Source organism: Eretmochelys imbricata, chromosome 8 (assembly GCF_965152235.1).
Source record: "Eretmochelys imbricata isolate rEreImb1 chromosome 8, rEreImb1.hap1, whole genome shotgun sequence".
NCBI classification, from domain to species: domain Eukaryota; kingdom Metazoa; phylum Chordata; order Testudines; family Cheloniidae; genus Eretmochelys; species Eretmochelys imbricata.
This window is the reverse complement of record NC_135579.1, coordinates 8,301,222-8,328,600: the sequence shown is the minus strand read 5'-3', so window position 1 is coordinate 8,328,600 and position 27,379 is coordinate 8,301,222. Positions and strand designations below refer to the sequence as shown.

The following is a 27,379-nucleotide window of genomic DNA, read 5'->3' as shown; positions in this document are numbered from 1 at the left end:
CCCTCAACCCTCCCTCCTCCCTGTGGCTAACAGGGGGGAACATTTCTGTTCAGCCACAGGCAAACAGCCCAGCAGGAACGGGCACCTCTGAGTGTCCCCTGAAGAAAAGCCCCCTATTTCAACCAGGTGACCATGAATGATATCTCACTCTTCTGAGGATAACACAGAGAGATAAAGAACGGATGTTGTTTGAACGCCAGCAATCATACACTGCAATGCTTTGTTCTACAATGATTTCTGAGTACGTGTTACTGGCCTGGAGTGGTAAAGTGTCCTACCATGGAGGACGCAATAAGGCTGCCCTCCCCAGAAACCTTTTGCAAAGGCTTTGGGAGTACATCCAGGAGAGCCACGAATGCCAGGGCAAATTAATCCTTTCACATGCTTGCTTTTAAACCATGTATAGTATTTTAAAAGGTACACTCACCGGAGGTCCCTTCTCCGCCTGCCGGGTCCTGGAGACAGCCTTGGGTGGGTTCGGGGGGAACTGGCTCCAGGTCCAGGGTGAGAAACAGTTCCTGGCTGTCGGGAAAACCGGTTTCTCCGCTTGCTTGCTGTGAGCTATCTACAACCTCATCATCATCCTCATCATCTTCTTTGTCCCCAAAACCTGCTTCCATGTTGCATCTATCTCCATTGAAGGAGTCAAACAACACGGCTGGGGTAGTGGTGGCTGAACCCCCTAAAATGGCATGCAGCTCATCATAGAAGCGGCATGTTTGGGGCTCTGACCCAGAGCGGCCGTTCGCCTCTCTGGTTTTCTGGTAGGCTTGCCTCAGCTCCTTAAGTTTCACGTGGCACTGCTTCGGGTCCCTGTTATGCCCTCTGTCTTTCATGCCCTGGGAGATTTTGACAAAGATTTTGGCATTTCGAAAATTGGAACGGAGTTCTGATAGCACGGATTCCTCTCCCCATACAGCGATCAGATCCCGTACCTCCTGTTCAGTCCATGCTGGAGCTCTTTTGCGATTCTGGGACTCCATCATGGTCACCTCTGCTGATGAGCTCTGCATGGTCACCTGCAGCTTGCAACGCTGGCCAAACAGGAAATGAGATTCAAAAGTTCGCGGTTCTTTTCCTGTCTACCTGGCCAGTGCATCTGAGTTGAGAGTGCTGTCCAGAGCGGTCACAATGGAGCACTCTGGGATAGCTCCCGGAGGCCAATACCGTCTAATTGTGTCCACAGTACCCCAAATTTGACCCGGCAAGGCCGATTTAAGCGCTAATCCACTTGTAAGGAGTGGAGTGAGGAAATCGATTTTAAGAGCCCTTTAAGTCGAAATAAAGGGCTTCATCGTGTGGACGGGTGTAGGTTTACATAGATTTAACACTGCTAAATTCGACCTAAAGTCCTAGTGTAGACCAGGGCTAAGTGTGTTGTGTTTCTGCTATATGGATAGCCTGCCATTGGGGACATGAAACTACTACAGCAATCAATAGTAGTTTCTTATCCCCAATGGCATAAATATTCCTTTAGCTCAAGCAGTAGAAATTGTGTTTTAGCTCTGATGGTCCTGGGTTCATAGATTTTTAAGCCAGAAGGGACCATTGTGCTCACCTAGTCTGACCTCCTGTATAACACAGGCTCTAGAACTTCTCCAAAATAATTCTTAGAGCAGATCTTTTAGACAAACATTGCATCTTGATTTAAAAGTTATCAGTGATTATCACTACAAAAGTTTTTTTCTCCTGCTGATAATAGCTCATCTTAACTAATTAGCCTCTCACAGTTTGCATGGTAACTTCCAATTTATCTGTGTGTATATCTATCTATCTATCTCTATCTTACTATATGTTCCATTCTATGCATCCAATGAAGTGGGCTGTAGCCCAAGAAAGCTTATGCACTAATAAATTTGTTAGTCTCTAAGGTGCCACAGGTACTCATGTTCTTTTTGCAGTGATGGAAAATCCACTATGACCCTTGGTAAACTGTTCCTATGATTAATTACCCTCACTGTTAAAAATGTACACCTTATTTCCAGTTTGAATTTGTCTACCTTCAACTTCCAGCCATTGGATCATGTTATACCTGTCTCTGCTAGATCAAAGAGCTTGTTGTTAAATATTTGTTCCCCATGTAGAAACTTACAGATTGTAATCAAGTCACACCTTAATCGTCTCTTTGCTAAACTAGATATATTGAGCTCTTTGAATTTAATTATTAAAAGGCATGTTTTCTAATCCTTTAATCATTCTCCTGGCTCTTTTCTGAACCCTCTCCAATTTATCAACATCCTTCTTGAATTGTGGGCACCAGAATGGGATACAATATTCCAGCAATGGGCACACCAGGGCCAAATATAGAGGTAAAATAACCTTTCTACACCTACTCAAGATTCCCGCTTATGCATCCCAGGATCGCATTACTCTTTTGGCTACACCATCACACTATGAGCTCATGTTCAGCTGATTATCCACCAGGTTCCCCAAATCTTTTTCAGAGTCACTGCTTCCCAGGATAGAGTCCCCCCATCATGTAAGTATGGCCTACGTTCTTTGTTCCTAGATATATACATTTACATTAGCCGTATTAAAACACATATTGTTTGCTTGCGCCCAGTTTACCAAGTGATGAAGATCACTCTGAATTGTTATTTACCACTCCCCCAATTTTTGCGTCATCTGCAAACTTTATCAGTGATTATTTTATGTTTTCTTTCATATCAACGATAAAAACGTTAAATAGTGTAAGGCAGAACTGATCCCTGTGGGAGCCAACAGGAAACACATCCGCTCCAGAAGGACTCCCCATTTACAATTACATTTTGAGACCTAGTTAGCCAGCATTTAATCCATTTAATGTGTCCCATGTTAATCTTATATTGTTCTAGTTTTTAATCAAAATGTCATGTGGTACCAAGTCAAACACGTTCTAAAAGTCTAAGTATGTTACATCAACACTATTTCTTTTATCAGCTAAGTTTGTAATCTAAAAAAAAATATCAAATTAGTTTGACAGGATCTATTTTCCATTAGCTCATGTTGATTTGCATTAATTATATTACCCTCCTTTAATTTCTTATTGAGCTGCTCTATTTTCTTGCCAGGGATCTATGTCAGTCTGACGACCCTATAATTATCTGGGTTATCCCATTTACCCTTTGTAAAAATAGGCACAACATTAGCTTTCTTCCAATCTTCTGGACTTCCCCAGTACTCCAAGACTTACTGAAAATCAGCATTAATGATCCAGTGAACTCTTAAGCCAACTCTTTTAAAACTCTTGGAGGCAAGTTATCTGGACCTGCTGATCTAAAAATGTCTGACTATAGTAGCTTCTGCTTAACATCTGCCAGACCTACCAGCAGAATGGAAAGAACGTTATCACCATATGATAAGACTTTATCATCTGTTCTTTCCCAACTACAGAACAGAAATATGTATTGAACACTTCTGCCTTTTCTGCATTATTATTGATAATTCTACCATTTCCATCTATTGATGGAGCAATACCACTGTGAGGATTCTTTCTGTTCCGAATATAGTTAAAAAACTCCTTTGTACTGTCCTTAACTCTGCTGGCCATAGATTTCCTCTTGTGTCCCTTTGCACTTCCCATATCAATTGTCTACAGATTCCTAACTTCTTATTTATATTCATTACTATCAACTTCCCCTTTCTTCTATTTGTTATACAGATTTTTCTTTATAGATGCCTTCACTTCCACTCTAAACTAGGTCCTTTTTTTTTTTTTTTTTTTAAAAACCAGCACAGCCTTCTTCCTCTGTTGTGGGATTGTGACTTTTTGGGCATCTAGCAAGGTGTTCTTAAATGATTCCCAATTATCATTCACATTTTTCTGATTAATTTCTTCCTCCCAGCTGATTTGATTCATAATTGTTCTCAGCTTTGTGAAATTGGTCCTATTAAAGCACCAAGATATATATATATTACTGGTCTAGACTTTATTCTCTTTGCACATTAAAAATGTGATCCAGTCTTGATCACTTGTACCAAACCTATCAATTTTTAGTTCTGTGATCGGTTCTTCTTTATCTGTTAGGACAAAGGTCTAATAAAGAATTTGCTATGTTGGCTGCAACACTATTTGACTCAGGAAACTGTCATCTAAAATGTTTAGAAATTCCAAGGATGTTTTAGCACTGGAAGCATGAGATCTCCAGGCATACGTCACTCAGATGGAAGTCCCTCATGATGACATAGCTTTTTTTCCGACACACTATTGATAGGTGCCTAAAAAGGTGGTCATCCTGTTCCCCAGTATGATTTGATAGTTTGCAGTAGCAGACACCAACTAACACACTGTCTTGTGCTTTATCTGTTAGGACATTGATCCATAAGTATTCAAGATCATTTTCTTCTGAGTTATCAGTGACTCGGAAACAGGTGTGCCATTTTTGACAGAGTGGCACTCCTCCTCCCCTTTTTCCTACTCGATCCTTCCTGACTAGATCATAACCATTGATTTTAACATTCCAACCATGCAAATCATCCCACCAACTAGATCAAATTTATGCTCATAAACGAGACATTCCAATTCTTCTTGTTTGTTACCCAAGTTCCTAGCATTTGTGTACAAGCAATTCAATAACTTCTTCTCTTCATCTCCTTTCATTCCTTGGTTAATTTTGTTTTCAACATCTCAATTTTGTGCTCAGACCTTCCCTCTTTTTACCCTTCCTTTTTGCCATTAGTTTAACTCTCTCCTGACTATTCTAGCCAGCCTGTCCCTATGAATTGGTTCCCCTTCTACTGGAGTGAAGGCCTCCAAACTATACAGCACCCTCTTCCTATTGAAGGTGGATGGGTGTTCCCCGACACCAAAGTCTTCTACCCTACACTACCTACTTAGCCAGTGGCTCACCTCCAGAATCTTCTAACTTCTGTTTTCCTTCACTCCTGGGACAGAAGGATCTCAGAGATGATCGCTTGGACATTTGTCTTCTTCAGCACGCTTCTGAGTCCCCTAAAGTCATCTACTATGTGTGAGATATTCTGCAACGCGGCGTCATTAGTGCCAATATTAACTATCACAAATGAACCCCCGCCCATCTACTTCAGAAACCTACCCAATTTTGGAGTGACATCTCATGTCTTGGCTCCAAGAAGGCAGCTTCTCTTCAGTTGCCCAGGGTTCAAGCCCTGCTGGCTGTCTATCCACTCCCAGCTCAGAGTTTAATAAGCTGGTACTCCAAAGAAGCCTAGAGCCTCAACACTCATTCATTATACTAGCAATCAGCATGTTAGCAGCAAAACAATTTCATACAGGAGCTTCCTCTCCCACAGACAATGGAATTAGCTCCGTAGTTATTATTTCTAACTCTGCTTGAGGGCCTGGCATTTGCCCTGACAGTCACCACCATTTGCAGAAAGCAAAGAGAGAGACCAGCAGCACAATCATGGGTTTTTGGTTTGTTTTTTTTAAACATGGCTGGGCTCCAAGTAGCACATTTCCTGCAAACAAACCCACAGCTGAGAATATTCAAAACCAGCTGGAAATATCTTACTTGTGCTTGGATCACTTCACAGGGCCTCACATGTGGCTTTTCTTTCTCAAGCAATGACAGAAATATGACATGAGCATTAAGGACGCCTGTTTCATTCACAGCTCTTAGTTTGCCCATTGCTTTAATTTGATCATGCCTAGAGTTTTTAGCATGGTCACCACTTTACAGTCATTATCAAGGTCAGTAGACAAGATTTATACCCATTTCTGCCACCACCAAATGCTTGAAATGTTTGTCAGGCCTCTACTACAAGACCTCATTTAACAGACACACACCAGCTGTTATTCTGCCTAGTATCTCTGAACACAGAGGTTGATTTTGCAAAAGCTTACACATGATTAGCCTTTACTCACATGAGTACTTTCACTTACTTCAGTGGGACAACTCACAGGAGTAAGAGCTACTCTCAGGAGTAAAGGTTTGCAGAATTGGGCCCATTTTCTTTGTCAAACAGTACCAGTTGCCAAATACAACCCCTGCAATTTACAATATCAGCCAGGCAACATACAACTAAATGACCTATATATTTATTATCAGCTTGCCTGTACTCAAACCATCAGTTAATGCCCAAATTGTACATGGGACCAGAGATTCCGACCTCACTTACACTGGAATAAGCCAGGAAGAACTCCATTAACTTTTATTGGATTTTCATAGGTGTGAAACTGGGCTGAGATCATGGTCAGTTCCTAGGAAAGGAGAATTTAATTCCTTGAAATCCATTCTAACCCAACAGACCACAATGGAACATTTGTTTTTATATCCTGAAATTATGTATGGGTTGCTAAACAAGTTAATGCAGAAACAGCATTGTTAAGTCAAATTATCCCACTCATCCATTTGCTGGGGGAAAAAAAAGTGGTAAAAAATAAGAGCAACCCCAGAACACAGTCATGCTCATAATTATTAAATACAATGCTTGACAATTTTCACACTGATCAAGAACTGCTACCATGGAACAAAATAGCAAATAATGCATGCTAGCTACATTCTTAGATCCTGAGTTCCAGAATCCATTTTCCAAACAAAGATATGGACTACAGGACATTTTTCATTGACAAAATGGAATAGTTGAATCTTTCAGTGACCCAAGGTTCTTTTCTAACTGCACCAGACTAGCCAAGATATAGCAGGCCTTTGGCATCACTGCTGACCGACCTAATACTTGGTTGGTTAGACAATGGGAACGCGGAATATAAATAAATTATTCTGAATCTGATTACAAACTCTGGGAAACTAAAAGCTAAATAGCAAAAAGAGAGAGAATCCAGAGATTTGACCTGGGAACTGCTGCTCTTCAGGTTCTATAGTGGGCCTTTAGCAGCAGAAATCAACGTTAAACATTGGCCGGCTGTACAAATACATTTTACTGTACTATTGTTTTTTTTTTAAAAAGCATTTGGTCTCTCTTAGGCCATCTGTTAATAAATAATTCTTTACTTCATAGGGGTGTTGTGAGGATAAAATTAATTCCTGGGAGGTGAGCTGATATCATAGTGATGAGCCTATAAACAAAAACATTCCCCAAAACCTCAATTTAAATAATGTTTTGCCTCCAAAACATAAATGCAAATATGAGCACGCATAACATGGCGTAGTTTAATACAACTTGGAATTTCACACGCCACTAATGCTAAGGAACTTAAAAGAAAAGAATGGTGAAAAGAGCAGAGAACTTCCCATATGTTTTCATTAATGGGTCATGCAAACATTTTATAGATTTCAGGACTGGGAAACTGTTATCATATAAAGAAATAACAGGCTTAATTTTCATGTTGTTATATTTAGCAACTTTGTACATTTAGTAACATCCAACTCCAGCTGTAAGGTTTTTGCAAAAACACTTAAGAATATTCTGATCTATCATATTGTTTTAATTTAGTTCAGAGAATTTAAAGTGAATTCATCAATGAAGAATGAACTGAATTTTATTTTTAAGTCAGTTACTGATATGTTATATGGGCAGACTGCCAATACTTAAGTAAAGATAATATTTAAATAAATATAGGCGTGATCCTGTTAAATGCTGTGTGCCCAAACGTTTCCTGTCATGCTTCCCCCTTACCAGTAATGGATTCTATCCGCACCCCCCACCGCCATTATTGCGCGGTTGGGCTCAGCAGAGGAGCTTGGGCTGAAAGCAGAGCTAGGGGCAAAACTGGGGATGGGGAAGAAGCTGGGGCTAGAGGCAGAGCTGGCCTGTGAGCAAAGAGGGAATGAGGGCAGAGCTGGGCTGGGGATCGAGGAGAGCTGTGGCTGGAGCTGGGCAGGGGGCGGAGTGGAACTGCGTCTGGGGACAGAGGTCGGCTGGGGGCAGAGCGGGACTGGTTGGTGCTGCCTCCTGGCCCCCAGTGTGGGCTGGCGCAGGCCCCACCGTGCACCCCCCTGACCCAAATGTTCCTCCATGCCGCCCCTTGCAAGCATACCCCACAGTCTGGAGACCACTGATATACAGACACTGTTTAACGAGCGAGACAGAATGTTTTTAGAAAAGTCAGCATCATAGATACATTTTCACTGCATGTACGAAAAGAATTATGACAACACAGATCAGCATGTTAAAGAATGCTGTTTGAGCTATGAAAAGAGACATCTCTAAGACTATCCAAAAGCTTCATGTTAAAACTACTTCAAGATACATATTTTCTTATGCTAGCAAAGACATGCTTCATCAGCCACATCTGCAGTTAGCAAGAGTGACATCCAATGGCCTAACAACAGTTCCTGGAGACTTGTTCTTCATAAGGGCATAACCCTGCGTCTTATTCAAAAGTTGAATCGCAACTGAATAATCAATCCATCTCTCTCCAGAGAAGCAATGTGAATCAGCAGAGTGAAATTCAGAGACAATCAAAGACAAGAGAAAGACAGACGTATTTATCATACACATATGATGTAGGAAGGAGACAAAAAAAAAAATGGTCACAGCTGCCTTACTGACTGCAAAATAAGAGAACAGTAATTAATCATTCGGGGCACACACTGAAAGGAAATATCGATTGGATTTGGAGGAACTTCAGTTTTCTAATGGAACAATTCCTTTGCAAAGGTAACTGGCATAGTTTCTTTAAATTAAAATGGCAACCAGCCAATTCTCAGCCAATTTATGTATCATTTCAGGCAGTCCCAAGAATTACAAAACAAATGTGCATTTTGTTTTTTAAAAGTAATTTGAATGCTATAGTAAACCAATAGCACTGACAGTCTGATGAACTATGATGGAAGAGCTTTTCTCTGAAATATAATCTTTGAAACCTACAAGAACCATCATCTAACTTTTTATAACTTTATTTACCATACATTTTACTTTTCCATCTTTTGTTTAGTTAAATCTAAATTGCCATATGTTTCTCTCCCTCAATATTTATTGAAGTTTGGAGAACATGGCCCCCAAAACCAAACATGGGGGGAGTGGCTATCTAATGCACCATACGCACTGAGGGAGGAAAATGCCCCCAGCCCCTACAGCTATGTCAGCATAGGGCCCCAAAATCCCTACACTTCCCCACCACAATGTAACTGGATATTAGCAGATGGGATTGGGAATGAGCCTTGCTCTCGTGGAGTTTCTGCACTGGGTTAGAGGAGGGCAGGTATCGCAGCCATCCCCACAGACACTGGTGGTTGATCCTGAACTTGAACCAAACAGGTCCACCTGCTAACCTCAAGGTTTCTCTCTTTTCCAGAACATTCATGAATAAATTGAACAGCATAGATCTCAGTACAGATCCTTGGGGGACCCCACTATTTACCTCTCTCCATTATTTCCTATCTTTTAATCAATTACTGATCCATAAGAGGGCCTTCCCTGTTAACTTATGACTGCTTACTTTGCTTAAGAGCCTTTGGTGAGGGAACTCATCAAAGGCTTTCTGAAAGTCCAAATATACTATATCAACTGGATCACCCTTGTCCATATTTATTGACTCCCTCAAAGAATTCTGATAGATTGGTGAGGCATAATCTCCCTGTACAAAAGCCATGTTGACTCTTCCTCAACATGGCATATTTATTATGTGTCTGGTAATTCTGTTCTTTACTGTAGTTTCAACCAATTTGCCTGGTACTGAAGTTAGGCTCACCAGCCTGCAATTGCCAAGATTGCCTCTGGAGCCTTTTTTAAAAATATGCATTACATTAGCTACAATCCACATATCTGGTACAAAGGCTGATTTAAGTGACAGGGTACATACAAGTGTTAGAAGTTCTACAATTTCATATTTGAGTTCCCTCAAAAGTCTTGGGTGACTTGTTAGCCCAGCTCCTTAAATTTGCTTACAGTAGCAGCCTTCTGAATTGACGGGCAATTGGAAAAGAAATTCATCAATTAAACAAGCTAAAATAATTAAAGAAATGATCAGAGTTCGCTTTAACAAGCACACTAATCAAATTGAAAAGTCATTATAATTTTCTGGAGAAAGTCTTGCTCCCATGGTTACTGATCTAACTTCCTCATTATGTTTGGTGGACTGGCTCACTTTAGTTTGTGAATCCCATTGGAAAGGTTTGCTCCTTTTAATTATATAGGAATTGTGAAACAATCCAGGGATTTGTTTTGGAGAAGGGTGCCATATAAATGTACTGTATAGCTATTAATAATTATGATATGTTATTGTGCCTATGAACCTGCACATCTGCTACTATCTTCAGTTCCTCCACTATTATGCCAGAAACAGGTCCCAGATGGGAAGCTTCACTGCTTCACACATAACCAGGGAGACTACATGCACAGAGTAGGAAAGGTATTGCACACACATCAAACTCATAGACAAAATGATCACATTTATGGGGGTACCCAAACTACCACACCTCTGGAGTCTGGAATCAGAAAGGACGGCTAAACTTCTATCTGCTAGTGTGAGTCCATCCCTCATGCATATCAAGTGGATGGGGTTTTTGTTGTTTTAAAACATACTGTCCAAGTGGACAGTAGGCACCACTGCAGGATATGGAGTCTGGTCAGGTAGAGCTATGTGTTTGCCCGTGGACATGTCTGAAATGGAATGAATGTGCCTGCCTCTCAGAATACCTCAGCAGGCTTTGAGTTTGTAGGTAAGGACTCTGTGTTCAGGGACCCAGTATCTGACTGTTTATGAGTCACAGAACTTCAGGAAGCTAAGACTTTGTAGGCCGGGCCAAGTGCTCAGCATATGCTCATGGTGGGATCTGAGTGTCTCAACAGGTTTTGGAAATTCCAAGGATCGAGTTGATAGTTAGGGCAAGAATGATTTGTCTGTTTCAAAGTGGTTCTAGTTAATTAAATTGAGGCTTGTTCTATAATAAACTGTTCCTTGTTAAAGAAATCCTTCATCTGCATAATAAATGAATCTATCAATTAAAATGGAGTCTCTGCCTCTCCATCAAACAATATCAAAAGTCACTTGAAACTTGAACAATTGTGGTGTATTTAGCCCATGATTGAAAGAATGAAAATGCACATGTTAAGGAAAACTTTAGTAGAATTATTTCCTTTCAATTGATCACACGCACAATAAGAATGGACATGATGATTTAACTGGACACATGCTATAAAAATGTTTCTTTTTTTATGGGGCTGATCTTCAGACTGGCTTTAACCAGAATCCACTTTTGCACATTCAAAATTAAATTCTTGCGCTTTTTAGACATGATCTCAACTTTAATTAAAATAATCATTTCTTTATTTCACATGTAGAAAACATTTGAACAAAATATCACAATAAATCAAAGTCAGAAAAATAATATTCTACGCATGATATAATGGGCACACTTAAGTTTTACTACGGAGAAAGTTTTTACCATTCTCTGGCAGTATTTCCTATCTATATAATGAGGACCTCTACTAGAAATAGTAGAATCTTTCAGAACAATACGTTTTAAAGATGCCTACTATATTGCAATGTAGTGGGCATCTAGTAACTAGAAGACAAATTATTATATCCACTTACGTATTAAGAATATAAGCAGCAGAAAATACAGGGTATATTCCTGCCGGAGAGTTTAACAACTTACCTGCAACACACAAACTAGCGCATGAAAATGTTTCTGCCTCTTTCTAAAAGAATTATCCAGATTTTGGTCAAAATATAACTACTCCTACAGTACTAATGTGCTGTTTGAACTCTGAAGACCATTACTTGTCTAAAGCGTAAGTGGTTTATTTTTCCAGTATATTAATAAACAGAGTTGTGTGAGAAAGGCAAGAGTGGGTGGATACATCATACCCTTAGACTATTATTGTCACCATACCAAAAACAGATAATCCTGCCAAAATCAGTGATTTAAGCTGTCAGAAACTACTATTTACTTTCCCCCTTCTATTGGATAGTGTTTTGTTTAAACTCAGAAGAAAATCTGAAATAGTCTTGAATCAGAACACATATTTGCCATTTTTTTCACATCTGTTCTCTCCCAGCACATTCCATTTATTAAAAAACATGTCTGCAGAACCTTTGTATATAAAGAAGAATACCCTGGTGTCCCCAGTGTTTAGGAGGTTGATTTTTTGAACAGCTGGAATAAAGTCCCTATTTCCCTTGCTATAAGATAAAAGAAAAAGAAAGAAGTACAAACACAAAATGTAAGAAAAACACTTCTCTCAAGTTCACCTTACAGTATCTGGTAATGTAAAATTCACTACAACTAATGCCAAGGTGGAGCAAATGTGACATCATCCTATTATACCCTATGGAAGCAGGATATCATTCCCTCAGCCAGACACTGGCTCCTCCTACGACCTCTAGTTGCATCCTGGAGAAAGCCCAGCCAGCTCAGCCATCCTGCCTATCATCCTTCCCTGTGATGTGCTCAGTGGATAGCCAGCTGAACCCAGTTCTATAGCTACTCCATCATTTCAAATGGGAAATGGAGTCTCCAGATGCAAGACTGAACTGGAACAATGATACCCAGAAAGCCAGAGAAGAGAGGTCAGCTAGTATTTTCCTTTGAATACTAAGCCATTGTTTTCTTTAAACATTTGTTGAAACACTGACAAGACTGGAGCATAAATAACAGCTGCTTTCAAGCAGTTTTCACTTATGAATACCAACCTGCCAGCGGTAGAAGTTGCATATTTTCAGTAGGGATGGGAAAACCAGACTGAATGGAAAAAAATTAGAAGACTTAAAATTAGATCTAGTTTAAAAAAAAAAAGGAATTTCATGAAAATTTTCTTGACATTGTTCCTCTTTTCTTCAAAATGTCAAAACATTGAAAATATTCAACCAACTGGTGAAAACATGAGGTGAGAGTTGGGAGGGAATTTTGCAAAACTTTCATCAAAATTTTCTGTGATTTTTCTTTTAAATTTTCATTGAAATTTTGAAATTTGAAGAATTTCAATCATCTCTACTTAAAATGGTTATCCCTTCCCCAAGCAGAGGTCTGCATTAGTTCAAATAAACTCACAGTCCTAAGTCCATCAGGATCAGAGACTCTCTCTTTATCACTCTCTTCATTAAGCATGCTTCCTAACTCTTAATTACAGTTTGTTTACCTTTCTATTATTAAAAATAACAACAATTTGTACTGTGGTAGCTCCTGGTACCCCCGTGTTCTAGGTGCTATATAAACACAGAACTGTAGTGTACTTACGTATAGTCCCAGGTTGAACTATAATGTTGCAACATAATTGTCATTTTGGCTTTGTAATTGCTCTATTATGCCTACCAGACTGCTACAATGGGGTTATTTTCAGGCCACTCTATGAGAGAAAGGCATACATTAGGTCTCCACATTTTATTGAGGTGTTTTGAGATATTGCTGTCAAGAGTCTTCCTCTAGCAGGTACAGCATGCCAATATTTGAGTTGAGCTATCAAAACTGAAATATGATTTGTGCTTTTTTGTGTATCAAACTCCTACTCCTGAGGAATATTTACCATCTAAAAACAAAAATACTGCCATAAGGTGTGAATAAAATTAAATCTCTTTTGTTTAAAAGGAAATGGCCTGGCAGAGATCTTTTCCAATATTAAAAAATGTCATAACCATGTATTAATATAACAAATTCCATCGTGTGACTCTGGGAGGAGGGGCCCTAGGCAGATGCCAATTGCCTTAGTCCAGCTCTGTCCATGGGTGTATCTGAATCCCACTGAAAGTGAGCCAGCTCAAGGAGCCCAGCAGAGCGCAGCTGTACAATCTACTTTGATTGGCATCTCATTTTGATGTCTCAAGTGGGTGAAGCTTAGGAGACTGCTACTACGTTTTGTTTTCAATACGAGCCCTGTGTAACTTACATCACCATACGTTCCAAATATGGCCTGAAGGAGAAGAGATCCTTTTTTATAATTCTACAGCCTGGTCTCTGTGAACGGGTAGCATTCTAACTGGTTTATGTGCTTCATTTCTGCCACTGAAATGGCAGGAATTTACAAATGTATCACGATTTTATATTTGTCTTTAGAAGTTGATACTGAAGGGCCACGTAATTACAGAGACACTGAGAACCATGGGAAAAAAGTTTTCTGCTGATGGCAATCACACCACCTAGTACTGTATGTAATAACAGAACTACAACAAACTAACACTAAAATATTAGGTTGCTCTTAAATTATTAGTAATAAATTGATCTACTATACTGTACAACAGAGTTGGCTGCTTTTTGCTTTATCACCCAAACAATCCAGTCAATAGCAGTATTAATATTAGTTGTGAAAACATCCCCTTACAATATTTGTATCCACTGCTCACTCAGCTAAAAAGGCACCTGGCAAAAGCAGTTACCATACATGTAGGTGATACTATGAGTAAAATTATTTTCTATACAAGACTGTTTATATCAGACAGTGCAGACTCCTTGGCAGCTTCGAAACTCCTTTTAATACAGCTCTTTCCACAACATATTGAGACAAATTCTACCCTCAAACATGGAAACTTCAATGGGAGTTTCTGTTGTGACACAACTTCTTATTCCTCTGGGGTGAAATTAATTACCCCCAATGGCACCCCCATCTCCCATGAAGAGGGTGCTGGCACAAAGCCCATACACCACTGCCCCCAATGCAGCCTTCCAAGGTGGCCTGTGCAGAGCCAGTGTGGACAATGTTTCCCCCACGTTTGAAAGGTGTACAGGAACCACCACATTGCTGCTCCACCTGTGATGCCCTGGGGTTGCTCTTACACAGGGCTTAACTGTGGCTTGTAATGGCCAGCTTCACCATGGGTGAATCACCAATCCAATCTGTACATTAAGAGGGGAAAAGATTTGCCACTCTGGCAAGTGTTTAAGGCTGCTGCAAGGCTTGTTTAATCCAGCCCAACCTTCCCCCACCCTTCCACATATGAAGAGCAGAAAAGGTATTTCCACTCTCAAGGACAAACAGCCAGAGGTAGCCAGATCATAGAGGCTGCTTACTAGATACATGCTTTTAGCTATGCTTTAGACACCAGTTGTCATTAACATCTCAGCCTTGCCTTTATACTGGATATCTCTGTTCTCAGTGGGAAGTGGCTTCTTGACAGCTGTTCTGCGATATACCACATGTGTCCTGCCTCCATCTTCCTCCTGACTGCCCTTCTCCTGAGGTTCAATGAAGAACTCGTCCTTGTCTGTGCGAATCATGCCAGCCTAGGAATGACAGGACAGAGATGGAACATTTTAAGTTACTATGCATACAGCAGATATTGTGAGTAAACAGTTACAATATGCTTAAGCACACTTTAGCACTCTCCAGAGAGCAGTTAGAGTGCAGGGAGTAAGCAAAATTAATTCTTTATTAGAGCAAAATGAAGCATTAATGCCTCAACTTGACAAGGAAGGACAAAGGTAAAACACCAGACCAAAGGGATTTCTCCTAGAATCTAATTAGCAAGGGTTGGGACTAAAATATATGTGTGGAAATGGACTCTCAATTAGAAATCAACTACAAAGACACAGGTAATATGACCATAGCGATTTGTCAGCCACAGATTGCTCCAGTGTTGTACGAATACCCATGCCTGCTAAATACAGGATCAATTCAGCATCACAAGCTGTCCCAGATGTATGATTCTATGGTGCTTGATCAGACCTTTCTATTCAGGGACAAGACGGTGAAGTGCTAAGCCTGGTTAGCTGGAAAATAAGCTTTGTCCATTTTTCTCCTGCATTAACGCATCGTGTAAAGATGACACGAAGGACTGTACTGGCACAAACTCTTAGCCAGTTAGCAAAAAATCATTAAAATAGAATTTTCTGTAATAACTTTCTAAGGGATAAAAGCTTAAAAATCCAAACCAGGACAAATATACTGGTATGAAAAACTGAAAACCTTACTTGTCCAACGAAGCACAAAAGAAAAGCCTGACACAACTTTTCTCAGCATGTCCACTGCTAACTAGAGCAGTATGAAAGTCATTAAGATAGATTGTTCTCTATGGTAGTAAAAAACAAACTATCTTTCCAACATTTTTATTTGGATGGAAAAATATCTAGCCTTTCACCACAAATGTCTGTGTAATGTTATAGTACTGCTCTGCTGAGGAAGGTTAAGATAGTCAACAATTGGCTTGCATTGATTTTCCCGACAAGATGGGTACATATGTGTTTGCACATCTACGTTTGAGAACTTCAGCTAAAGAACTCTAGTTTTGCAAACACTTGACTATGATGACATGAAACACGGCAGAAGAAATTCTTCATAGTACTGAATAGGGGAACATCACCAAACGTAGCCTTCTGGAAGCTGGCTACTTCACCTATTAATAACTCCCTTTTCTTTATTGTGCTAATCAGTGACACTAGAGAGTCAACCACCATTAAGCACAGTACCCCATCCAGTCACTAGGCTTATGGCATGTTCAAATGAGTGTGTCTGCATATTTATACCACACATTATCATGGTACCTAAGTACCTAGGAGTCCTAATTTGTAGGCCATAGCACTCCCAAGAGAACCAAAAAGAGACCCAATTTCTGGCCCCTTTGAAGTCAATATCCAAACTACCATTGTTGTCATTTGGACGCTCCACATACCCCAATGGTAAAATTTTAATACAGTGCAAGTGCACAGAAATACTTTTGCAAGACAACAGTAAACTACTTTTGCTGCTGCTATAAATACAGCATGCTCCTTGATTCCCTCCTTGGGAAAATGTCAGGTTCATTTGTCATGTCTTAAATTACATGAGGCAAGACTTCCAGTCCTAAATTTTATTTATTTTGATATATATAGTGTATACAAAAACAGATTAAAGGGGAAGGATTAAAGAAACAAAATTATATTCAAGCAGTTCAGGTTGCTACTCTGTTGCCTACACAGCGAGCAAACTGAATTTGAAATCCTGTCCCGATTCCTTTTATCTAATTTAGATTCTACATCAGACACAAGGAACGTGAAACAGGCTCAGCAGCCAAGCAAGCTAAGACAACCAAGAAAACAAATGCTAAACTGGACAGAAAGCAATTGATCTTGTTCCTGTAAACAGGAATGTGTACATAGAAACTTTAGAATTAATGTCCTGTTGCTTTATATCTTTTTTTAAAAGTATACATATACCCAAAGCTAAATTTTCAAAACTTTGCATGAAATATGCACTACAATAGATCAAGAAAGGAGCAAAAATTTGCATGCTCAGACAGAAGCACAGACTATGATGAGCATGTCATATTTAAACCCAGTGCAAATATACACATGGCTTAACTGATATATGATATAGGTGTGCAGTTGCCATTTACAATTAACATATAAGTGGGCAAATATAAAAAGTATGCATTTTTAGATGAATTAAACTCACCAAGAATAAAGAAATTCATGGTGGATCTTAATAATTCACGGAGGGTTTAATATGCAAAGACACACCATGATGCTAGGAAAAATGATGCTGTTGTACTGAAGTCACCATGACGAACTTAAGGCAACTTAAATTGGGGTTTAAGTTTTCCAACCGAATGAATAAGAATTAGAAAATTCTTGCAATCAATAATCAAACAGATCTTCCAAAAACAAAGATCTGAAAAACATACTTCCTCCCAGGGCGTTCATCCTCTTTGAAAAAGAAAAAGGAATTTGTTCAGGTTGAATGAAGCACCACAGCTGCTTGAGAAAATGAAGACACTACCCTGGGCAGGCTAAACATAAGACCAGACAACAAAAAAGATACCCTAGCATGCTGGGAAGTTTCAGGGAATCCTGAATAAACTGGCCGTGACACTACACTAAAAGGTGCTGGGGCACAGAAAGGCCCTCTACAGAGATGTCTTTTCTTCTAGGACAAATAACCACGGTTTAGATCCCACTCAAGATCAGGGGGGTTAAGCTAGGCTTTGCAGTTCAGGTTTGAGGTTGTCTCTAGAGATGAACAAAAAATGGATCCGTCCGCCAGAAAAGTTCAACTAAAAATTTGTTTTTTCCTAAATTTGCAGAGGAAAATTTCAATTTTAGGGCAGAAATCTGATAAATATTTCAGTTTGGAAATTCTGGCATAGTGCCTTGTGCTCCCATTCTCCACTGTAGACACCCTGGTCAGACTACATTTCTCCTGATGCATCTTGGTCTCCCGTCTTGGAGTGGGAAGCAGTGCATGATGAGAGTCCTGCCTATGGAAGAGACTGGAGACATGAGGCACCATTTTCAAACTAAAATATTTTGGTGTTTGGGCCTTCTGTTTGTCAAAAAGAAAATGGAAATGTTTCCATGGAAAGCATTCACATATTCAAAACCGTGCATGTATTTGTGTGTCTTCGCTTGTATACCAGTTTACCACAATTGTGAGTACAACAATCATAACTGTGTGTACAGGGCCAGATTCACCAGTACACTGTAGCTGCTTTGTGTTCAGAGACGTAAACTCAGGTTAGTGGTCTCCTGACTTTGCACTGCTCTGGTGAGCTAAGCCAGGTTTACGGCTGCTTTGCATTGCTGAACATCGTAGCATACCAGTGAATGTGTGCAACAAATGCATTTGTACCCATCTATCTGTTTGTGTGTGTAACTGCAGTAAACTGCACACACAGATATGGAAAAGTACAGCAAATGTGCTGCCACTCATAGGGAAATAATCAACATGAATAGTAGCTATTATTTTTCTTTATTTACGTACTAGATACTTTCCAAACAGGAAAGAAGGCATAATCCCAGTCCTAAGGAGTTCACAGTCTAAGTGATAATGAAGGTCACATGTAGAGCTGAGCCCAATACTGCACCCAAACCTATTCTGGGGAAGTTCAAATCCACACTTTACAATCCATGCCTCTCTATGTAACAAGCTGAACTGAAATGTCAAATCTGCAGCTACCATACTCCAAACATGGGGAAAATATGGAATCAGATCCTGTTCCAGATCTGAGCTTTACCACGCAGGCTATCACTAGCTATACATGCAGACCTCTGAGGAAAGATGCTAACACAGGCCTAGAAGAAAGGTGTGGTTTAAGTGTCTAGAGCAGAGAGGTGGGTATCAGGAAGTTCTAAGGACTCCTGCCTGTCTGGTACCTCTGAGTGAGTCATTTAACCTCTGCACCTCATTTGCCCATCTGTAGAATAGGGATAATACTCACCTCTCTCATAGGGGAGTTATGAGGGATGATTAGATAATGTTTGTCAAATGCTTTGAAATTGAAAAGCTCACCATAATTGCTAAGTATTTTTATTATTGTTTCTACCCAGGAAATCAGGAAAAAATAGTTCTTGCTATGGTACATCTATGGATACAAGCTCAACATCATGAGGTTTTATGACCCAGCAAATAGTGTAATATGTGCAACTCAAAAGAACTCAAAGTCAAAGGCAGAAGAGGTGTTCGCATGAGCATGAACATGCCATTTACATGCAAGTTCTTTTCTTCACTGCTGCCATATCCCACACTAGTGACAACACTGTTTGTGCCAAGAAAATAAATGTCTGAAGATCTCAAAGTTTAACCATCATTCCTATCATCATAAAGTTACAGTCATTTCCTGGAGAGTATTTCTAGATGGCAAAAACTGAAAGATCAAATTCTTTGGACCAAATTCTGCTTTCAGTTCCACAAAGGTTAGTCCAAAGGGAATTCAAGAACTCACTGAAGATCATCTGGATTTACCCCAGTGGAAAGTAAAGCAGAATTGGGCCCATTCACTATTAAGTTACCAATTTTTGGAGCAGAGGAAGGGTGATTGCTTCAAGAGAACTAGAAGTTCAAAAGTAGCTGCAAAAAGCAGTCTCTTTTGTATTCTGTTCTAGTTTTTTATTTTTAGTCAATGCCCAGGACTCTTGCATATTCATTAGTCACCTACAAACAATGCCTCCAGTTTACTATGGTTCTCGAGCCACAGTAAATGCTGTGTAATTCAGGACCAGACATGGAATTCAGTGCCAGCCATAGAACTGACGTGAAAATCTGGAAGAAATGCTGAGCTGACTCTTCCCTCTCCCCGTTCCCCTTTTGTTTTGGGGTGCTTATACTGGGGGAAGGATATTACTAAATCATCCCTGCCAGGAGTGCCTTATCCCGTAGCTTGTAAAAAATACAATGAAGAGAAAAAGTATTTGCCTTTGGGATGCACCGAAGTATCTAATAGCCCATAGTCTCCAAATATTTCCCCAGGCCCTCCTTCCAAAGGCTTTATACCCTGACCACAAATTACTCAAGTCAAGCACCTCTTAGAGCTCATTAACATGCATTAAGAAGTGGAGCAGAAGAAGATGCTTAATCATAAGGAAGATGCAGTTAAGAGAGCAAACCTCAGGTTAGCAAGAAAGTTATTTGGGAGTCACATAGGGGGCACTTCAGAAAGAAAGCATGGAGAATGCTATCCCATCCCACTGAGGAAAAGGAGACACTGGCGGGTCACTGATGAGCCTATTAAGCCATAGGGAAGTTGGAAGGTATGGAAGCCTGCCAAGCCTGGTAAAAGGGGCGCGTGCAGTGCACCTCCTAACACTGGCCAGTGCAATCTGACATGACATTTTAAGGACTGCAGGAGCTGAGCGTTCACCATTCTACTAACATCATGTGCTCCCTTCTCCACTGTGCTGCCTCTCCTTTGTCCACTGTCCCTGCTAAACTCCATGTTCTCTCCCTGCCCCTGCGACAGGAGCTGTCACAGTTTATTCTCTCCCCCACACAACAGGGAGACCAGAAGTCACAACTCCCTCTTAGACTGCTCCAGGGACAACACAACAATGCATTGGCCCTTACTATAGGCTAGATCACAAATTGATGAGCTATCCCAAAGTTAGCACCTGATCAACAAAAAGTTTGTCATGGACACTAAAAATTACATTTAACATAGCCCAGCAAACTAAGTGTAATCTCCCTCCTGCATGTTTTCCCCCTCATATTTTGGTTATAAAAGCTGCAGGAAAAGTTAGAAGGCTGTTTGGAGTCTGTGGAATACATTTTGGATTATCCTAAACCAGATTTCTTGTCTAATTTAATTCACACGTGGCAGAAAAATCCCAACCTAGCAATTTTGAGGATGATATGCCTTTGCTGGATTGTAGATGGGGCAAGATTGGGGTTAAAACAGAAACCAAGTTGCCACTTTAAAGGGACGACAACACACAAAACCCTCCCATCACTTCTCTGAATCTTTTGCCCCTACTACAGTTGTAGCTAATACCTAAGATTGCTAAAAATATGAGGAAGTGAGTAAAAAAATGTTCTGTTTTTCCATTTACTCACTTAGGGGGAACATTCCAAAAGGCGTAACTAGCAGTCAGGTGTCTAACCCCCACTGACAGTCAATGTAATTTCACCATAGAAGGGCTTTGTGAATTACTAGTGAGTGAACTAGTGATTGCCTTAAAACAACAAAAGTAGCTAAGCAAGTAAACAAACAGATCTAGTTTCCCACTAAATGGTAGGAAAGAAAAAAGGAAGGCGGCAGCAGGGTCCAATGCATTTAGCACAGAACTGAGAACCAGGAAACGAGCTTCCGACTCTGACCTCTCAGCCACATTTAGTACAGCTGCTGCACCCAACAGGCCCATTGTGTCCCAGGCGACATTCACACCACGAAACGTTTCTGTCACCACTCCCTCGCTTTTTCTGTAAGGGAAATTCCATTGGTTCTCTGTGACCCTTGCACCTTGGTGGAACCTCCTGCCCTTCCATCACTTGGGACCTGTGCCAGGGTTTCCAACAGTATTGTAGAGCTCAGTTCAAAATATGTCTCTCTTCTAGTCCCCTCAACTACCACCTCTTCCTCTCCTCTTTACAAGGCATTACTCCAGGTTTCACAGCTTTAGCTCCTGTAGCTAATTAAACGTCTTCTGTAGCTCTGTGCTCAGTGAGTGACTTAATTGTCTGCTTGTTCACATTGACATCACAGCTTCATGTCCTTCAGTGAAGTAAAGTCACTAACTACTGCTGCTTCTACTCTTTCAAGGCTCCAGACTTTGGACCCGTCCTGTAGCTTCAAGTTTAATTAATGATCACTTTTTTCCTCATTAGCATGGGTTTATAGAATTACATATTCCACACAAGGACAGATTTACCTCCCAATAGCCAAGGAAAGGAAGAATAGGATTAAATGTGCATTACCTACAAATTAATATTTTAAGAAATAAATCCAAGTTTTTGATTTGTCAGTCAATTAATAAAACAGTAGCTTACAAGAAATCAGAATGCTTTGGAAGTTCCTAGAGACAAGAATTCTGCTGTGTAAAGACAGCAGTCCTCCATCCTTGTGGAATATTTGATTACATTCAAGCAAAAAGGCAACCAACACCATGGGGGTATACATGAGCTGCACACTCACAAATCCAAAAAATTATCCTAAATTTCAGTTACATGTGTCAATTTGATAACTAACAGGTGATAAATACTTAAAATGACTACACTGTATTACCTTCTGATTCGTACTGATCAATTAAATCACAGAAGCAAAGAACCCTACAGGTTTGCATTTCATTGTTTAGCTTCAAAGAGATTTGCTAGGCAATTCAAAATGGGAAAAGGTTTATTTACACAGGAGCAAGGTGGCTAGGCAAGGTCTTAGTCAAGCATATGGAAATCAAATACATTCTGGGCACAGACACATCTCTTAAAATATAATAATAAAACTTGGCACTGATCTAGCACTTTTCAGTAGAGAATCTCAACTTTACAAATTTTATTTTTATTTATAGGTTTTTCTATGGGTCTTATCACCATGGAATATAGGCCTCTCACAATCAATGGATTTATCTCCACAACGTCTAAGTGAGGCAGAGAAATATTATCCCATTTTCACTGAAGGGGAACTGAGGCACAGAAAAAATAAATGACTTGTCCCACATCTCACAGGAAATGTGTAGCAGAACCAGGAACAGATTACAGATCTCTTAAATTCATGCCCAGTGTCTTAACCACCCGACCATCCTTACTCTTTTTGGGATAATGGATATACATCATTACCCTCATTTTACAAATGGGGAAACATGGAGGCACAGACAGCTGTAGTGACTTGTCCAAATTTACACTGTGATTTAGAGTCAGAGCTGGGACTGTAACCCAGCTCTCTTGACTCCCAATCATGTGTGCTACAAGTCATCTCACAGGTGCTACATAAACTTAATCATTCAGTAGTTTAAGTTAGAAAAATGCACAAGGGGGGAAATGCACTAGCTTACATTTTTAATCCTGTTTAGCTTTTTTCACCCTATAAAAATTGTAAAAAGCTTCTTATGACATATTGTGTTTGTTTCTTTAAGAGGATGCCTTGAATTACAGGGCCAGAATTGCATGGTGTGGTAAATCTGTTTTTCTTTTAACTGAACAGAAGTACTGAAGAGTTGCATAAAACATTTCAAACATGTTGGCACATATTGTACTGTAAGTTACTACTGTCCTACAGCTACAATGATTTATACAGTCCCAAGGGGGAGTTTTAAACTGAATGCATGAATTTTTCTTATTGTCAACTAGAAATCAACCCTTTTACAGCTTCTTTCATGCCCTTCTACAGTTATGTAACTTGGTTTCCACTTTCATTGGATGTGAATAAAAAATACTGAATGATCTACATATGTGTTCCAGGGTAATATCTTATTTGATGTATTAGCCTGCTTTTCCACATTCAGTACAAGGTAACCCCAAGCAAATGAAAGGGAAAGAATTTATACCAATTGTAAGGCATCGCTGCCAATGGAATTTCACTTCTACCTCCAATAAAGCTTTGTCAGTGCAATTGCATTACGTAGTGATTAAGACATTCACAGGTAATAAATAACAATGAAAATTGCCAGATCCTCAGCTGGCGTCAACTGAAGTCGATGGAGCTACATGAGTTTACACCAGCTGAAATTCTGGCTCAATATTTTGCATTTATGTTACACCTTTCATCATAGAAACACAAAGCTTTTTGGGGGGAGGGAGGGAAAGTAACACAATTGTGAGGTATGTTAAGTACTATCCCCATTTAACATATGGGAAAATAGACACAGAAGTAAAAAGACTTTTCCAAAGACCCATAGCAACTCATGTCTGCCCCTGTGAATAGAACGCAGGAGTCCTGACTACCAGTCCCCTGTTTTTACCACTAGACACCATTACCAAAGTTGCTTTAGATAACTCTTCTCCTAAAAGAAACTGCACTGCTAAGAGAATCTCTATGTAAATTATAGTTACTGAGATTCCATTGGAGGCTCCACATTAGCTACTGTGTTTTGAGTCATGTCTAGAATAAGCTTTCCCAGCTACTACCAAGGGACTTAGAGCACAACTTCTTTTGGTGGCAGTTTTGCCTACCCTCTTTCAGATGCCTCCAGCTTCCAATGGGAGGATCCTTGTCTCTGAAGAGTTAAGCTGTAGGTGTTTTACATCCTATAGCTTTTGAAAAAAAAGGCAGCCATTACTTCAGCAAGAAATGATGCCAGAAACGGAACATTTTGGCAACTCTATTAAGGTTTGTGGCCCTCAGGTTCCAAATGGGAAAGAGAAAAAAAGTTATTAAATAGCTGTTGAGAATGAAAATGATAAATGTGATAGATCCTATGCACTCAAGGGACATGAGCTTGATTACTGTTGCTGCAAACTGGGCGTAATAATTGCAGTTCTCTACAACTCAGTTTCTCAGTCTTGATCTTTCAGAGAAAAAAAGCATGAATATCCAGTCCATGAATTTGCTAACAGCAAGAACCAAAGAGATGAACTGCATCCAATTTGAATTTAAGGCATCACCTGGAATAAAAGTTTCTGCAGTGACTTTAACAAAGCTGAAGATCAATTCTACCTAAGCAATAACAAACAAACAAATACATAAATGAACATACCACCTGAAAAATGAACACTTTCCAACTGGAAAACTGTTCAACTTGAACTCTCAGGAACAAGGTTGTTATCATGGAATGTTTCCTTCAGATGTATGTTTGCTTAGGGCATGATCCAGCTCCCACAACAGCCAATGGGAGTTATGGATTCATAGATTTTAAAGCCCGCAGGGACCATTATGATCATCTAGTCTGACCTCAGGCTTAACACAGGCCTCAGACTTTCACCAAGTGATCATTGCCTCGGTCCAACAAGAGCCTTCTCCTGATTTCAGTGGGAGCTAGATCAGACCCATAATGAACACAGGAGTATAAAACAGAGCACCGGTTTCTGCTCTGGTGAATGAAATAAAAATTCAGATCATAAGCTTATATTGCAGACAAATGAAACATGATGGAGAATTAAACTTAAAATTCCTTTGGGTTGAAACTGCATCTGAAGTTGCTACTTACAAACATTAAAAAAGCCAGATGCTCAGCTGGTTCACTGATGCCAAGGGAGAGAATTTAAGAATCCATGTGTAGGTCAATAAAACTAATCTGCCGATGTTGCAGCTATAGGTGCCCACTAGAAAGGTTTGTGAGATCACAGGGCCTGAATCTCTGTTGTCCTGCAACTTGGGCAGTCAGTTACATTGATGAAAAGTAAGTGCAGAGACGGTGTAAACTGCTACCAAAACAGAATGGTGACATTTCACATTCACTTTGCACTGTTAATGACTACACAAGGGGCAGAGCAACAGTCCGGTCAACCCAGCTTCACTGCTCCGGGGGTGTGAAAAATCCACATCTCAGAGAAGCATAGCTAAGCCGACCTAACCCCCAGTGTAGACAGGGCTAGGTCAACAGAAGAATTCTTTTGTCGACCTAGCTACTGCCTCTTGGGGAGGTGGATTATGTCTGCCAATGGGATAACCCTTCCCATTGATGTGAATGGTGTCGACAGTGGGGCCGCTGTAGCGTTTCAAGAGTAGACCACCCCAGAGAATCAGGCTCACAGTCCTGTGATAGTATATGAGGTTATCAATAGCCTAAGAGTCACACAGTCTATTTCTGTTAAATTGAAGATCTAACAGAGTGAGCTGAAACAGCAACGTGACCATTTGCACTGAGATTTCTACTGACTCTGTCTTCTCTTAGGCTACATCTACACTTTGAGCTGGGGGCATAATTCCCAGCTTGAGGAAACACGTCCATGAGAGCTCTGACTGAGCTAGCATGCTAAAAATAGTGTAGCCCCAACAACATAAATGGCAGGCGGGTCTAGCTGCCCCAAATACATGCCTGTCCAAGACCATATGCGTATACTAACAGGGAAGGCAATACTTGGAAAGCAGTAATGCAGAAAAAGATAGGCAGCAAATTAGAGATGAGCTTTAAATTTCGTATTGAGTGCAGTTCTGGGACCCCCTCCCAAAGAAAGATGTCAACAAAAAGCAATATTCAAAAGACTAGGGCTTAATTATTTTAGCTAGAGAAACTGACTTATTAGGAAAGATTAAATAAAATAATTAATATGTGTAGTTGGTCTAGAGATGAACTTACTGTTTGTCAAGTTTCAGGAGAATAACAAGGAGCGGATAAGAACAGTTGATGGAAATAGATAACTGGGATAATGTTATAAAACAGAGAAGGGAAATTCGGTTAGGAATAATAAGTTGAAATTCTTTGGCCTGTTTTATGCAGTTCAGAGTAGATGGTCACAATGGTCCCTTCTGTTCTAAAAATCAACGAGTTCATATTATTATTAATTATTTGTATTGTGGTAGTGCCCAGAAAACCTAACCCTATTTTCTAGGCACTGTATAGACAACTAGTACTTTTATAACACTAAGATCTACCAAACTCCCTAGTTTATCCCTAATGAAGAACAGAAGGGTATAAAATAGAGCTGAGGTTTCCGCTATGGTGAACAGGATAAAAGGCTTCAGATCATAAGCTGATGTTACAGACAAATAAAACAAAGCCACATCACTAGAGTCATTTCAAACTAGACTCAAAGAAGTTAACAACATTCTGTAGTGAATATCCCTGCATAAGAGGAGGGATGGATAAGATGACCTTTCCCTGTCTTTCCCTTCTCAAATTCTATGTTTCTTTACCATCTGCTCCTTTCCTGATCTTATTCTCCATCCCCTCTGGGGATGCAGTTACTGATATAGCCGCTTCATTCGGGATCAAGAATTTTACATTATTCCCTGCATCCACTATTTGTACTATGGCAACAAGAACAAGAAGAGTTTCAATGCATTTAACACAAAACACAAAACAACTTAAAAACAAAGACATACACACAAAGAACACAAAAGAATACAACTGCAGCCAGCCATTAACAGCAGGGAAGTGTGAAAAGTACAATTTGTCCAAGTGGAAAATGAAGCAGGGTGAAAAACGTAATGGAAAACAAAAAGCACATAAATATTTCAGGCAGAAAGGAGAAGAAAAGTGTCTGTTCTCCAGAAAATATGGAAATAGAATTTCAGTTAACCTCTTGGTACATTTGGTCACAACTGGGGCATAACATCCAAATTAAATGGGACAAGACAGAGTCCATGAAGGACAAGATCCCTGAAAAAAAATGAAGCATGGAAAATAAATAAAAGGCAAGAGTTGTATGTCAAACCACTGAAGCGAACAATATTTCTAGACTGTAATAGAAGTCAAATTGTGTATTGTGTGTTACTGCAGTAGCATATTCACAGTACTACATGAGTCTGTCATCATGAACTCATAAATGAGTTATAAATTATTTGGACCAGACTGATTATTGCCAT

The 27,379-nt window shown here is 39.9% G+C and overlaps 1 protein-coding gene across 1 annotated transcript in view; it reads right to left on the bottom strand.

Annotated features, from left to right (window-relative positions):
* ADAMTS2 (ADAM metallopeptidase with thrombospondin type 1 motif 2) overlaps positions 1 to 27,379 on the bottom strand; it is a 261,507-nt gene that overhangs the window by 151,594 nt on the left and 82,534 nt on the right. Inside the window, exon 3 of the mRNA XM_077823990.1 lies at positions 14,867 to 15,020. Coding sequence (XP_077680116.1) covers positions 14,867 to 15,020 — 154 coding nt within the window. The remainder of the gene's footprint in view (positions 1 to 14,866; positions 15,021 to 27,379) is intronic.